Source organism: Spermophilus citellus (genome assembly GCF_964194105.1).
Source record: "Spermophilus citellus genome assembly, chromosome: 4".
NCBI classification, from domain to species: Eukaryota; Metazoa; Chordata; class Mammalia; order Rodentia; family Sciuridae; genus Spermophilus; species Spermophilus citellus.
The window spans coordinates 214,092,187-214,104,428 of record NC_138185.1 but is presented as its reverse complement, the minus strand read 5'-3'; the positions used below and the strand labels follow the sequence as shown (position 1 = coordinate 214,104,428).

The 12,242-nt window shown below is 47.5% G+C and overlaps 1 protein-coding gene across 5 annotated transcripts in view; it reads left to right on the top strand.

Moving 5' to 3' along the window:
* Window positions 1–12,242, top strand: part of TTC7B (tetratricopeptide repeat domain 7B) — a 230,839-nt gene that overhangs the window by 126,153 nt on the left and 92,444 nt on the right. For all 5 annotated transcript variants that reach the window (XM_081290633.1, XM_081290635.1, XM_081290634.1 and 2 more), the window contains 3 exons: window positions 8,497–8,580; window positions 9,505–9,609; window positions 11,379–11,496. In XM_081290633.1, coding sequence (XP_081146759.1) covers window positions 8,497–8,580; window positions 9,505–9,609; window positions 11,379–11,496 — 307 coding nt within the window. The remainder of the gene's footprint in view (window positions 1–8,496; window positions 8,581–9,504; window positions 9,610–11,378; window positions 11,497–12,242) is intronic.

Sequence of the window (12,242 nt, the reverse complement as noted above, 5' to 3'; positions counted from 1 at the left end):
TGCTGTGGGTTTGATTTGTGCTTAGTTCCCTCATGACTAATGATATTGAGCATCTTTTCATGTGCTTATGGGCCATTTGTTTGTGTTCTTGGCAGAAGACTGTTCAAGCTCTGTACCCATTTTTAAATTGGGTTTTTCCATTTTATTGTTGAGTTGCAGAGTTCTTTATTTATTAAACATAACAAACTCTTGTCATATATTTAATTCACCAGGATCTTCTCCCATTCTTTATGTTGTCTACTTACTTTCTTGATAAAGTCCTTCAGTGCATAAAAGTTTTAAATTTTGGTTAAACCTACTGTTGTATATATTTTATCTTTTGTTTCTTATGCTCTTGGTGTCATGTCGAAGAATCTAAGGTTATGAAGATTTACCCCTGTGTTTTCCCCTAAGAGTTTTATAGTTCTTGATGTTATATTTAGGTTGTTGGTCTGTTTTGGGTTAATTTTGCATATGGAGTGAGGTAAGGATCCAGTATTCTTTTACATGTGGAAATCCAATTACTTCAGCACTATTTGCTCTTCTATCCCCTGTTGAATGGAGTTGACACCCTTGCAAAAACCAATTGACCATAGACATATGGGGTTTTCCCCTATGATTTTAATTCCATCTCCTTGGTCTTGATGTTTATCCATATTGCGAACAGGCAGCAGGTCACACTGGGCCTGTGGTTAGCAACCCCTTCTTCAGTCCCTTCTAAGATGTCGCCAGCTCTAGATTCTCTGCAGTTCATTGCTCTTCATCATGCTTGGTCTGGGATCCTCTTTGCAGGTTAGGTGACGGGCTACATTCTAGATATTCATGTTGGTTCCTTCATTTAAGCATTTAGTACATAGTTTTGTACATGAGGTACCACTGGTCTGCCACTCTCTGATTCCTTCCTTCCTTTGTCCTATCAAGAATGATGCAACCCAGGTGGAGGACTAAAGTCTGGTGCCCTAAGCCAGGGAGGTAGACCGAGAACAAAACCCAAAGGGAGAGGCCTTTGAGGAGGGGGAGTAGAGGAATGGGATGCCCGTTTCCAGACTGTAGTGCACTTGGCAAAGATAAGAAAGAGCAGCAGATCCACAGATGGAGTTGTTTATGTGGTCCTTAGAGACGCTTCACTTTTGTGCAGACGTGGCCATGTTCCCTTGTGGAGTCAAGAAGAGGACGTACCAGAGGGTGGCGTCCAGCACTCAAACCCTGTAATAAAGTCTGGGACTTTGAAAACACAACCAACTCCCCACTCTTCCCACAGTGACCAGAGGCAATGATATCATTTCATTTAAGTGTTTGCCAAAGTAATAAAACTTCATAACTCCTCTGCTTGGAGCAGTCTTACTGTTTTAAAGCAAAAAAAGAGAAATCAAAGGACTGTGGTGGGGATATGGAGTATGCTCTGTTTTATTTCCAACATAAGGGAGAAAACTTGAGCAAGCTTTGATTCAGGAAGGGAGAAGGGAGCGTTTTGTTTTGTTTTGTTTTTGTAGTGTGGATTTAATCCAGAGGTGCTTTACCATTGAGCCATATCCTCAGCCCTGTATTTTTAAATTTTTTAAATTTTTAAAAATTTTTATTTCTTACATAAATGACAATAGTAGAATTCATTACAATCATAATTATCCATTCACAGCACAATTTTTCATATCTCTTTTGAGACAAGGTCTTGCTGAGTTGCTAAGAGCCTCACTATGTTGCCGAGGCTGGCCTCAAACTTGAGCTTCTTCTGTCTTAGCCTCCCAAGTCTCTGAGATTACAGGTGTGTGCTGATGTGCCTATGCTGTACCACTGAGCCTAGAGAGAGGTCTTTTATATGGAGCTGAGGTCCTGAAAGTGTGCCTTTTAGAAACTTTTCCTGGGCCCAGAATCCTGTGGAGCAGATCTCAAACTCCATTTTAATTTGTGCTTTTATTTTTAGTTAGTTTAGAAATAAGAGCCCTGGATTGAGTATCATGAGACCTAGATTTTGACTTTAGGTCTGCCACCAGGTGACCCTGGGTAGGTGCTGTCTCCTCTCTGGATCTTATTTCCACATCTATAAAGTTAAGAAAGTGACTGAATAATCTCAAAGGTCTCTACTTGCTCTATGACTATGTCATTCTGTGAGTCTAAAATAATGGTCCAGGATGTCTAAAGGCTGAGGTGGTTTTTCACTGTTAAAAGTAGAAAGTGAAATAGTGACCACACATAGGTTAAATGCCTCTGTGACAAGCATTGTGACACCGCTGCAAGGCACTCCACTTAATGCTGACTCACTAAGTACATATGATCCAGAGAAGGAAATGGTCCTGATGTGGGGTTCCATGCGATGAGAACTGCCTGGATCCAGCCCATCTGGCTGCTGGGCACAGACGAGGATGGTTCCCTGTGTTACTCTTCTCTTTTGAGGGTGATGGACTTCAGACCTGGGCGTCAGGCTAAGTGGGAGAGGTGCCTAATGATTTCTGCCCCTTCCCATGTGGGTTTTGGTTGCTGACTTTCAGTCTTGAATTCCCAAAATAGACACTGGCTTCTCCTTGCTGTGGCATTGTGCAGCTGTCACTGCCAGGCACCCAGTTGGTGTCATTGGTCTGTGCTCACAAGGAAGGTAATTGACTAATGCCTTCCTCTGACAGAGGAGCGTCTTGTTCCCAGAGCCCATCAAGGTGGATGCACGTGAAAAGCCAAAAGAGACTGGACAAGCACAAGCCCTAGCTTCAGAGGGAGAGATTCTTGAAGTGACATTTGGATGACCACTCAAATGATTAGGATGCCCTGTAGGGTCTCAAGACTATATCCACGGCATCATGCGAGTGCTACCTGAGCTTCAGAGAGGTGGCAAGTGTGATCCCTGAATGTACCTGTCTTTCCCGGTAGGACATAATACTGCTGCCATGTCCACTTCTTTTCTTGCAAGGAAGATGATTTGGAGATGTCACCTCCAGCTTTGTGTGGGTGACTCGGATCTGTAGTTCTGGATTCGACCCTGTATTCCCTCTCCCTAGGCCTCGCCACCCTATCCACCTGATACCAGGAGTGGAAAGGGGCCAGAATCTCGCTCTCGTCCCTCCTGTCCACTCTCCTTGTGCCCTCTTCTGGCACCCCACACCACTTCTCAGGGGTTCCCACAACCCACCCTTGCCCTCTTTATACTACCCTGTTTCACAAAAGCAGCATCCACAGCTGTCACATTACAGCATTCGCTCAGGCAGACGCCCTCTGGGGTATTTGCCATGCATCACTTCACTCAACCCTGAAACAGCCCGAGGCTGGGGAGGGAGGGACTTGGACCAAGCCTAGGCAGCCTGGCCCGAGAGCCAGCACCTTCACCACACCAAAGGGCTGCTCTCCTCCCCAGCTTTACCACACCAGGCCCTCCTCCTCCAGCAGCCTCTGACACGTCCCACCGGGCACAGACCCCTGCCATCTGTGAAGTATATTTTTATCAGGGATTCTTTCCCATGAAACCATCACTAAAAGGTTTTTTTGTTTTATTTTTGTGGTGCTGGGGATTGAACTCAGCACCTTGCACACATGCTAGCAAGCGCTCCACTACAGGGCTATGTCCCCAGCCCGCTGTAATGCTTTTTATTTTATTTTATTAGCATATATTCTGTCCCCACCTCCCTTCAACATTAAAACTGGACATTTTTACTGTCACAGATATAAATGAGTATCCTTAAAAGGGCCAGTTAAACAATGGGGTGAGCACCTGCCCCATCTCAAGGGAGGTCGTGAATGGCAATTTACCCTGTGACAACCCAGGTTCCTTTCTACATAGATGCATTCCATGAGTGGGGGCTTGTATCACTTGACGTTTATGGCAACAGAAGAGACAGTGTGTCAGATGTCCGCATGGTGTGCAAGGTGTCGGGATTTGGGGAGTGTCTGGAGCTTCTGATGCTATCTGGGCTGGTATGCTGTCACCACGCATCCTGAGGATGCCAAGAGCCAGTTCATAATTGTTGATTTGCATTTCCTTTCTTTACGACACCCCTTTGGCTTATCATGAGATGTAGGTTGCTATAGTTATGAGAAGTCTGAGCTGGATAGGACTGTGGAAGATGCTATGTGTAGAGGAAACGTGTGGCCCGCTACTCCCTTGTCCAGTTGAGCCTTTGAGATGGCTGGAGGCGATCACCAGCTGCCGCAGTGCTGGTGGGTGGTACAGGATCAGTTGTGCATCTTTGCCATTCCACAAGCTGGGGAGGTTTCCCTCAGTAGCCTTGGGGATCCCCAAGAGGCCATGGGAACAGAACCCCCATTAGCAGGAAAGGTATCACTGCATCTCTGAAGCAGGCTGGGGAACATGTGGCCTTTTGAGGGGCCTTTTACTTAGCTACACTTAGCTTTATGCAGCAGGAGAGGGCCTGCTAAGTGGAGTGTGAGTGGCATGTCTGCAACTGAAGTCTCAGAGGAGCAGAGTGCCATGGTTATAAGCCCAGGCTCTAGAATTAGATAGCCTGCTTCACACCCAAGTTCACCACCAGCTCTCCAAGACCTTGTGTGGTCACTCAGCACCCCTGTGCATCAGGATCCTTACCTGTGACAAGGTGATACTCACACCTGCCTAGACCTGTAGGGTGGTTAGGACGACCTAGGGAGGCAGAGCTTGAAAGGCAGTGGGAGCAGTGCCTGGCTGCATCGCAGGCGTCACCAGGAGAGAAGAAAGTAACAGGCACACATTCTGTCCAGCTCTGTAGCACTGCGCCATGTTTTCTTTTTTTTTAATTTTTATTTATTTTTTTTAGTCATACATGACAGTAGAATGCATTTTGATATATAATACATACATCTGCCCATGTTTTCAAGGGTCTCACATTGAATACTTTTCTAAAAGGAGGAAAGTCAGTACTATAAATTTGAGTGTTCATATATTGAGTGGAATAAAATGACCGGTATTATGCAGTTTGTTGCATCTTCTTTCGTAACATAAGAATGTTAAAAATAAATTTAAAGTGGTGAGAGCTGGTTTTTCTGTAGCACTTACTAGCCTGTATCTGAGGTGCTGTTTCTTGGGCTTTTCAAGTATTAACTACTTGACTCTCCCTGATTGCTGTTATAGCTCCCAGTTTACAGTGAGGATCAAGGTGCAAGAGGTTAATTGGCTACCCAAATGCACACACCTAGTGCATAATGATGCTTAGATTACTTATTTTGTGGATTCCCTATCCAGAGGGTTCCCAGGCAAAGGCTGTACAAACAACTACCTGCTGGGGCTGCAGGTAGGGCTTGTTGCCAGGGGAGCCTGAGGCATTTGCTTCCGGCCTTGGTTGTAGATGATAAAACTTGACTTGCTAACTCAAGCAGGAAAAGCAACTGTCAGTCTGCACTGCTTAGCTTGCAAGATCCAGAGGAGGCTGAAGAACAGACCTGAGCAGACAACAAGAGGCCACAGTGCATTCAGAATGCCTTTACCTGCCTGTTGCCTCTGAGACCCCCCAGTGGGAGGGGCCTCTAGGATTAGGAACTGTGGTCCCTTCCTACACCTCTAGCTCCAGATTCATGTCCAGCCCCTGATTGGCTCTGCCTAGGTCATGTGATAGCTTCCCATTGCATCCCTTCTCTCTGGGTTGTCCTGGCTTCTCCCCCCCAAATCAGAAGAGTTTTGAAGTGACAGGCAGTCAAAATTACAAACGTCCTCTACCCTAGGGCTTCACCCAGATGCTGTGCATGGTCCCCCTAGCCTCAGGACTCTGTGACCCCTCTCTGTCAGGGCCAGGGCTGTCTTCTGCTGTTTTCCTGCAGCACCTGGAATGGAGCGTGACACCAATTAGGCTTCCAGTAACTGTTCTGCGCCAACTGTAATGAGTGTGTTAGCCTTTGGCACAAAGGAAACGAAGGATGCACACTTATTTATAGATCTAGCTTTTGATTCAGAACAGTCTGTTTCTTGACTGAGCTCCTTTTGTTTATCAGGAAAACAGTTGATGTTTATCATTCCTCTTAGGAAAGGAAGAAGAAAAGGCATTTCAACATTTAAATGTTTCTGTGTATATATTTAAGTACTTAGTGCTTATATTGCAGTGAATTAGCAGAGTAGGGCTGTTAGAACAAGCTTCAGTTTTAATTTCCATCTATGCTTCGCTCTCCATATCCTGGCTCCTCTGCCTAATTCAGCCACTGCGATTATCATCCTCGCTTCCTCTTCCTCCATCACCGCTCATCCCCCAACCCCACTCAGTTTCTAAGACTTTTGATTGTTCACAGCGCCCCCTCACTCCTGCCTTGCCCGCCCATCCAGCCATGCCACCCTCCATCCTGCCCACTTGCTCTCCAGCAGGCTGCTCTGGTTTCCCCACAGTGCTTCTTAAAGGCACAACAGCTGCTGGTTGCAATTAGAAAGGCTCAGGGGTCAGGTTTAGATGTGGCTCTGTCACTGGGTATCTGTGCTGGTGCAGGATGAGTCCTGATGGAACCAGCAGAGCCAAGGGTACAGTGGCTTGGCCAAATTGCCCCTACCCACAATAGCCTGGGGGGAGGCAGTAGTCCATGATCTTTGCCTCCTTCTCCACCAGGGGCCAGGCACTTCCTTTTTCTACTCTTCTAGCAGATGGCTTGTCCTGCTTGCCACCTCCTGGCTGCCCTACCTCCAGCTTTGAAGGGGCAGGGCTGGGGCGTAGTGTGTGCTACCTGAGTACACCCTCCTCTTAATGGGCTTCCGGGCCACCCCAGGCAGCAGCTCCTGCTGACCTCATGCTATTTGAGTGGCGTTTGTGGCTGCCCTCAAGATGTTGACCAAGCACGTTGCCAGGGTCCCTCTTGCTCGGGACCACCCATCTCGTACCATCACTCATCCCATGGTAGGTGCCTCCAGCTGCTTGTGACTTGCTTTTTAATACAGTACGCTTTAGTTAGGGAAGGTTTTCATGGTAACCAAGGTGCATGGTGTTCACATGATCTTCTCTGCAAGGAACATTTAGGATCCTGGAATTCTTTTTTCCTCTTCTCCGACCACTTCACTTTGCCTTTATCATGACCTCCAGCTTTTCACTTACTCTTGATTCTTGTCTTTTGGCCCCTGGCCACTAACCCTCTTTGCATTCATTAATCTGAGAGTATCACCCTCATTCTCTTTTCCTGGGCCAGCTCCAGAGCATCATAGAGAAAAATGGCAGCAGGGAGCCGTGGGTGCCATGGCATGGCCAAACCACAGTTTAAGGTAGTCCTCATGTGAGCAGTGTGAGGTTTTCCTTGTTACTCAAAACGTTTTTTCTTTCCTTCCTCTTTCTAAATTCTTAGCCCCACTTCCTTTTCCTCCCAGCAGCTACCTCATCCCCCTTGACAGAGCAGTGGTAGGTTGTCAGGGCCACCTTAGTTCTCTCGCCCTCCTCCGAGAGCCTGGCCTCCTCTCAGCAGGCCTGTTGGACAGAGACCTGGTGTCTTTCGCCTTCCGGGGCCTCTCACTCCTGGGTGTCTTCTCCTTGCCTGTTCCTTCCTCCATGTTGGGGACTTAATCCAGCTGCCTCCATGAAGAACAAGGACATAGAGGAGTGGCCCTTCTTCACCCCCGGGCCTATGCCCCTGTCTTCCACTCGCAATCTGGAGTCTTCCTCCATCTTGCCTTCAGTGCCCCTTGGAGCTGGGCCCACTGGTAGGTCCAGCAGCTGCTTGGCCTCCACTGCATCCACCCCATTGCTCCCCTCCCTGATGAGGCCATTCGGTGTCCTAACACACCCTTTCCTCACCCCAGGAGCCCCACTTCAGTTTCCTTCCCTGGCTCCTCTCTCCTCCTCCTTCAGGAGAGATGCTTCCCGCCCTGCCACTGTGGCCTGTCCTTGCTGATTCTGAAGCCCTTGGCCGTTTCATGCCCCTTCTTCCTGGCCAGCTTCATGGTGATCCCTCCTCCCCTCAGCCCCCCCCCCCCCATCTTCCTGCAGCTCTGGTGTGATTGCGTCACTCTCTGCAAGGACCTGACTCCTCACTTGGCTCTTTGTGGGCTGTGGCAGAGGGTGAAGGCAGTCACGCTATCGTGCAGTTATGGTGGCAAGAGGGCAAAAGATTTAGGGGCATGGGGGGCAGTGGGGGACAGCTTTGGGAAGAGCTATCATCTCAGGCTCCGCAGCCGCCCTAGCCTAACCCCATTCCTGCCGTATGTGGGGCTGGGTGTGCACTGGACATACCATGGCCAAGTGGAAGCGCAGCCTCTTCCTGGAGTGCCTCCCCCACCCCTTGCTGTGTGGTCTCCCTCCTCTCCTCATTGTCACTGTCCACTCAGTGGCCTGGCGGCCTGGCTACTGTGCCTGAGGCCTGTGAGCGCTTTACAGGACCGCGGCTCCCCCGGGACACGTGTGAGTTTGGGCCTTGTGTGGGGGTTGTCCGTGTGCCTGCCTCTTCCCTGTCCTCCATCAGAGCTACTTGAGATCAGGGATTATCAGGGATTGTGCTCGATCAACCACAGGCCACCCGCCTTTGGCTCTGTGCGCCAGGCCGCGGGCTCCTCGGGAGGCCTAAGCTGAAGGGAAGCTCAGCGTGCAGGCTCCCGTGGTCCAGTGCCAATTCTCAGATGTCTGTCTGTTTATCTTTCTAAACCAGTGCTTAGAAAGAGCCATGAAGTTTGCCTTTGAGGAATTCCACCTCTGGTACCAGTTTGCTCTGTCGCTGATGGCTGCTGGAAAGGTGAGTTGCCCTGTGCGACCAGCCCCGTGTCGATGCTGCCACTGACGCCGTGGGCTGAGGAGCTCCATTTCAGTTTCCCTGTGGTCCTTTCATAAGGGCAATCAACTCGAATAATTTGGAGGCCAAGATGGAGGGATATAGCACTGAAAAGAAAAATTCTGAAGTGTTTGCCTTTTTCTAGCTCTTGTCACTTATGTGAAAGGGACATGGCTTAAACTAAGGCTCGTTCTGACCCTTGCTCTCCTTTGAGAGTGTAAACGTACTTCTGGAGGGGGTCTTGGTTAACTTTAGTAATGTGTGTGTGCCATCAGGCTGTGTGATTCTGCACTGGGTGGCAGCCTAGGCTGATCCACAGCACAGGGCCCCAGGGCAGTCCCCTAGTGCCTCAGTTTGCTCTTCAGTAAAATGGAGCAATAATAGTATCTGCTTTGTAGAATAATTATCAGGCAAATGAGCTCAAGTGCAGAAGAGCTTATGGTGGTAGCCCCACTATGTGCACACTTAATAAAGGAGGTAGCCATTGCTTTTCTTATTAATTTGTGCAGTTTAGTGAATTTGACACTTAATGAATTGTTAAGTTTGAGGTATAAAATTCTCTGGGCCAAGTGGACTCAGCAATTTAATATGGTATGGTTTAAATTGGATGATTAATATTTACCATATCATAGATTTCCACTGTCTACTACTTTCCTGTTTTTACAGTGGCAATAGTAGGGTGAGGCTCGGGAGCATTCCCACTTGTCTTTAGCCATGGTTTACTCCCAGCCACGCAGCAGGCCCAGCTCTGGTTATCTCTGTACCTAGGACCCACTGGGTTAGAAAACTTCAATAAGAGGGAGCCCAACCAAAATTCTCTGAAGGCATTATTAGTATTTGGTCCCATCCAAAATTTTGAGTTTCACAGAAGTCATCTCCCCTCATAAGTCTGCTCGGGCCGTGAAGGTGCTGAAAGAGTGTATCCGCCTGAAGCCCGACGACGCCACCATCCCGCTGCTCGCCGCCAAGCTGTGCATGGGCTCCCTGCACTGGGTGAGTAGGGCCGCCCACTCCACGGCAGGAGACTCAGGAGAGACACCACCTTTTCCACGCCAAGGCACAGGGAGAAACTGATAGCAATTCACAGGGATACCAGGATGAGGCCCTTTAGTGCTCCAGGCCTGGGCCCCTGACCTCTGTGGGCCCTGCCCACACACCCCAAGGACAGAGAGGAATAGGATATTCGGGGATACTTCACATTTTCTTTTTTGTGGAAATATGATTCAGAAGTAGCAGGGATGCGGTAGTTTGGAATCTGTGCCCAGGTACATCTTAACTGTACACAAGCACCCCCAGGACTTGTGAGGAGTATGCCCCTGAATTATTCACCCTTAGCTCAGCCTGGGGATCTCTGAGAAGCAGCGTCACCCTCTGCCTCATTCCTCTTCCTTCACATTTGCTTTCTTCAAATATTTTGTTGAGATTTGCATTTGGCAATAGTCTGATTTGTTATAGTTTTAGTATCTCAAAAATGTATCGCTACAGTAGAAAATAGAAAACAGACTAATTGCTGAGATGTGGTATAGATAACTGTTACATAAATGTAGTTTCATTTTTTCTAACTTCATATCAAGGTCAGTGGTAAGCAGGTGCTGGGGAATCAGGCTGCCAGCTAACTTTGACTCTGCTCCTCCACCATGGTCCTTGCTGCCTGGCTCTCCCCGGGTGTTCCCCAGCAGGAGGGAGGAAGCCTTATGAAGACAGTGACCACTCTTTTTCATTTCGCTTGAGAAAATGGAGAAAAAAGAAAGCATGCTCTCACCTGAAGCAGCTGTGGCATGGCACGGGGTGGTCATGTAGATTCTGGTAGTTCAGAGGCTGCAGGTGGAGGAGCAGTGTGGGCAGGGGGTGAGCAGAGGAGTGGACCAACCCTGGGGCGTGGAGCATGCCAGCCTCCAGCAGTGATTCTGCTGCCCTCCGGATTCTAGCTGAAGCTCTAATTATTACTGTAACATATACATCTCTAAACACCTCAGATAAACCCCTTTTTAAAAAATAGGAGTTACAAATCTCATCTGTATATTTTTTCTTACATTTTTGTTAAATTTTTCAAACACCACAGTAGCTTGACCACAGCAGTCAAGAGTATAATGAACTCCATGAACCATCACCAGCTTCAATAATAATCAACATTTGCCACACTTTCAAAGGAACAGATCTTATTATTCTTGCCTCTAATGAATTGTGCCAGAGGTCTTTGCATGTGGTTTACAGGTGCACATTTCTCCTTGGAATCTGCTGGAGAGACATCCATGTGTTGTGTTCTGTCAAAAAAAGATAAGAGTTTTGAAAATTTTAATAGTTTGTGGCAAAAAATATCCGAGCCTAAGTGGGTTCTTTATATCATAGAAAAAAAAAAGGTAAAGACCCAAACACAAAACATTCCAAGAACTTTATTCTTTACAAATATGTTTAATTGAACTTCTGAACACCTAGCACAACCTCATTACAAGACCATCCATAAAAAATAAAGATGAAAAAGATATAACCCTGCCAAATATGAAAGTGACTTTGGAAAAGAAGGAAAATAAGCAAAGAAGGAAAATGAAGGGAAAAAAGGGGGCTGGATAGGAGAGTTAAGGACTCTTAGAGGCTATAAGGAGGAAGCAGAATCACCAGAGTGGAACTGGAAGATTCAGGAGCTATTTTCAAAATGACTCATCAGAATTCCATTTTGGGCAGCAAGTGCTTATGGGAACTCATGTTAGAAATTCTGCAGGTGGTTGTTGTTGTTGTTGTTTTTCACTTGTCTCATTTTTCAGTTAGAAGAGGCTGAGAAGTTTGCCAAAACAGTCGTTGATGTAGGAGAGAAAACGTCAGAGTTCAAGGCCAAAGGCTACTTGGCTCTGGGGCTCACGTACAGTCTGCAGGCCACTGATGGTGAGAAGTTCCTCCTATGGAGCCTGGGTCTGCACTGCAGGGCCCCATGGTCCCCTTCTGTCTGGGGAGGGTGCAGAAGTGGGGTCATTCTGACATAGCTGTGGGGACCCTAGTGCTCTGTCCTCTGCTGGTGTCACCACAGGCTCCTCGCTGATGGATGCAGAGCATCCGCTGTGAGGTGGAGAGATGATTCCGGTACCTGGCCTTATACTTGCTTCAGCCCCAGCCCATGACCTGGGCCATTCCCTAGTGAAAGGATGTTGGCTTTTAAGTGCAGGGTGGTAGAAGAGTTCAGGGGCAGACACTGCCAGGAAGCATCCCTTGACTGAGCAGGAGCTCTCCACTCACACATTTTAATTCGTGGCTACACACACATGCAGTGCAACACTGCTCTTTGAGGCAGTGATTTTATACGGTTTAGATATGCTTAAAGTTTTGGTGGATGGACTTCTGGCTATTTTTTTCATTTTATTTTATTTATTTATTTTTGGTACTGGGGATTGAATCCAGGGGAACTTAATCATTGAGTCACATCCCTAGCCCTTTTTATTTTTTATTTAGAGATAGGGTCTCACTAAGTTACTTAGGGCCTTACTCAGTTGCTGCGGCTGGTTTTGAACTCATGATCTTTCTGCCTCAGCCTCCTGAGCTGCTGGGATTATAGGCATGTGCTACTGCACCTGGCCTAATTGTGTTTTATATATTAATGAAGTTTTCAATGATATGTTTATGGAAAGTATAAGTCA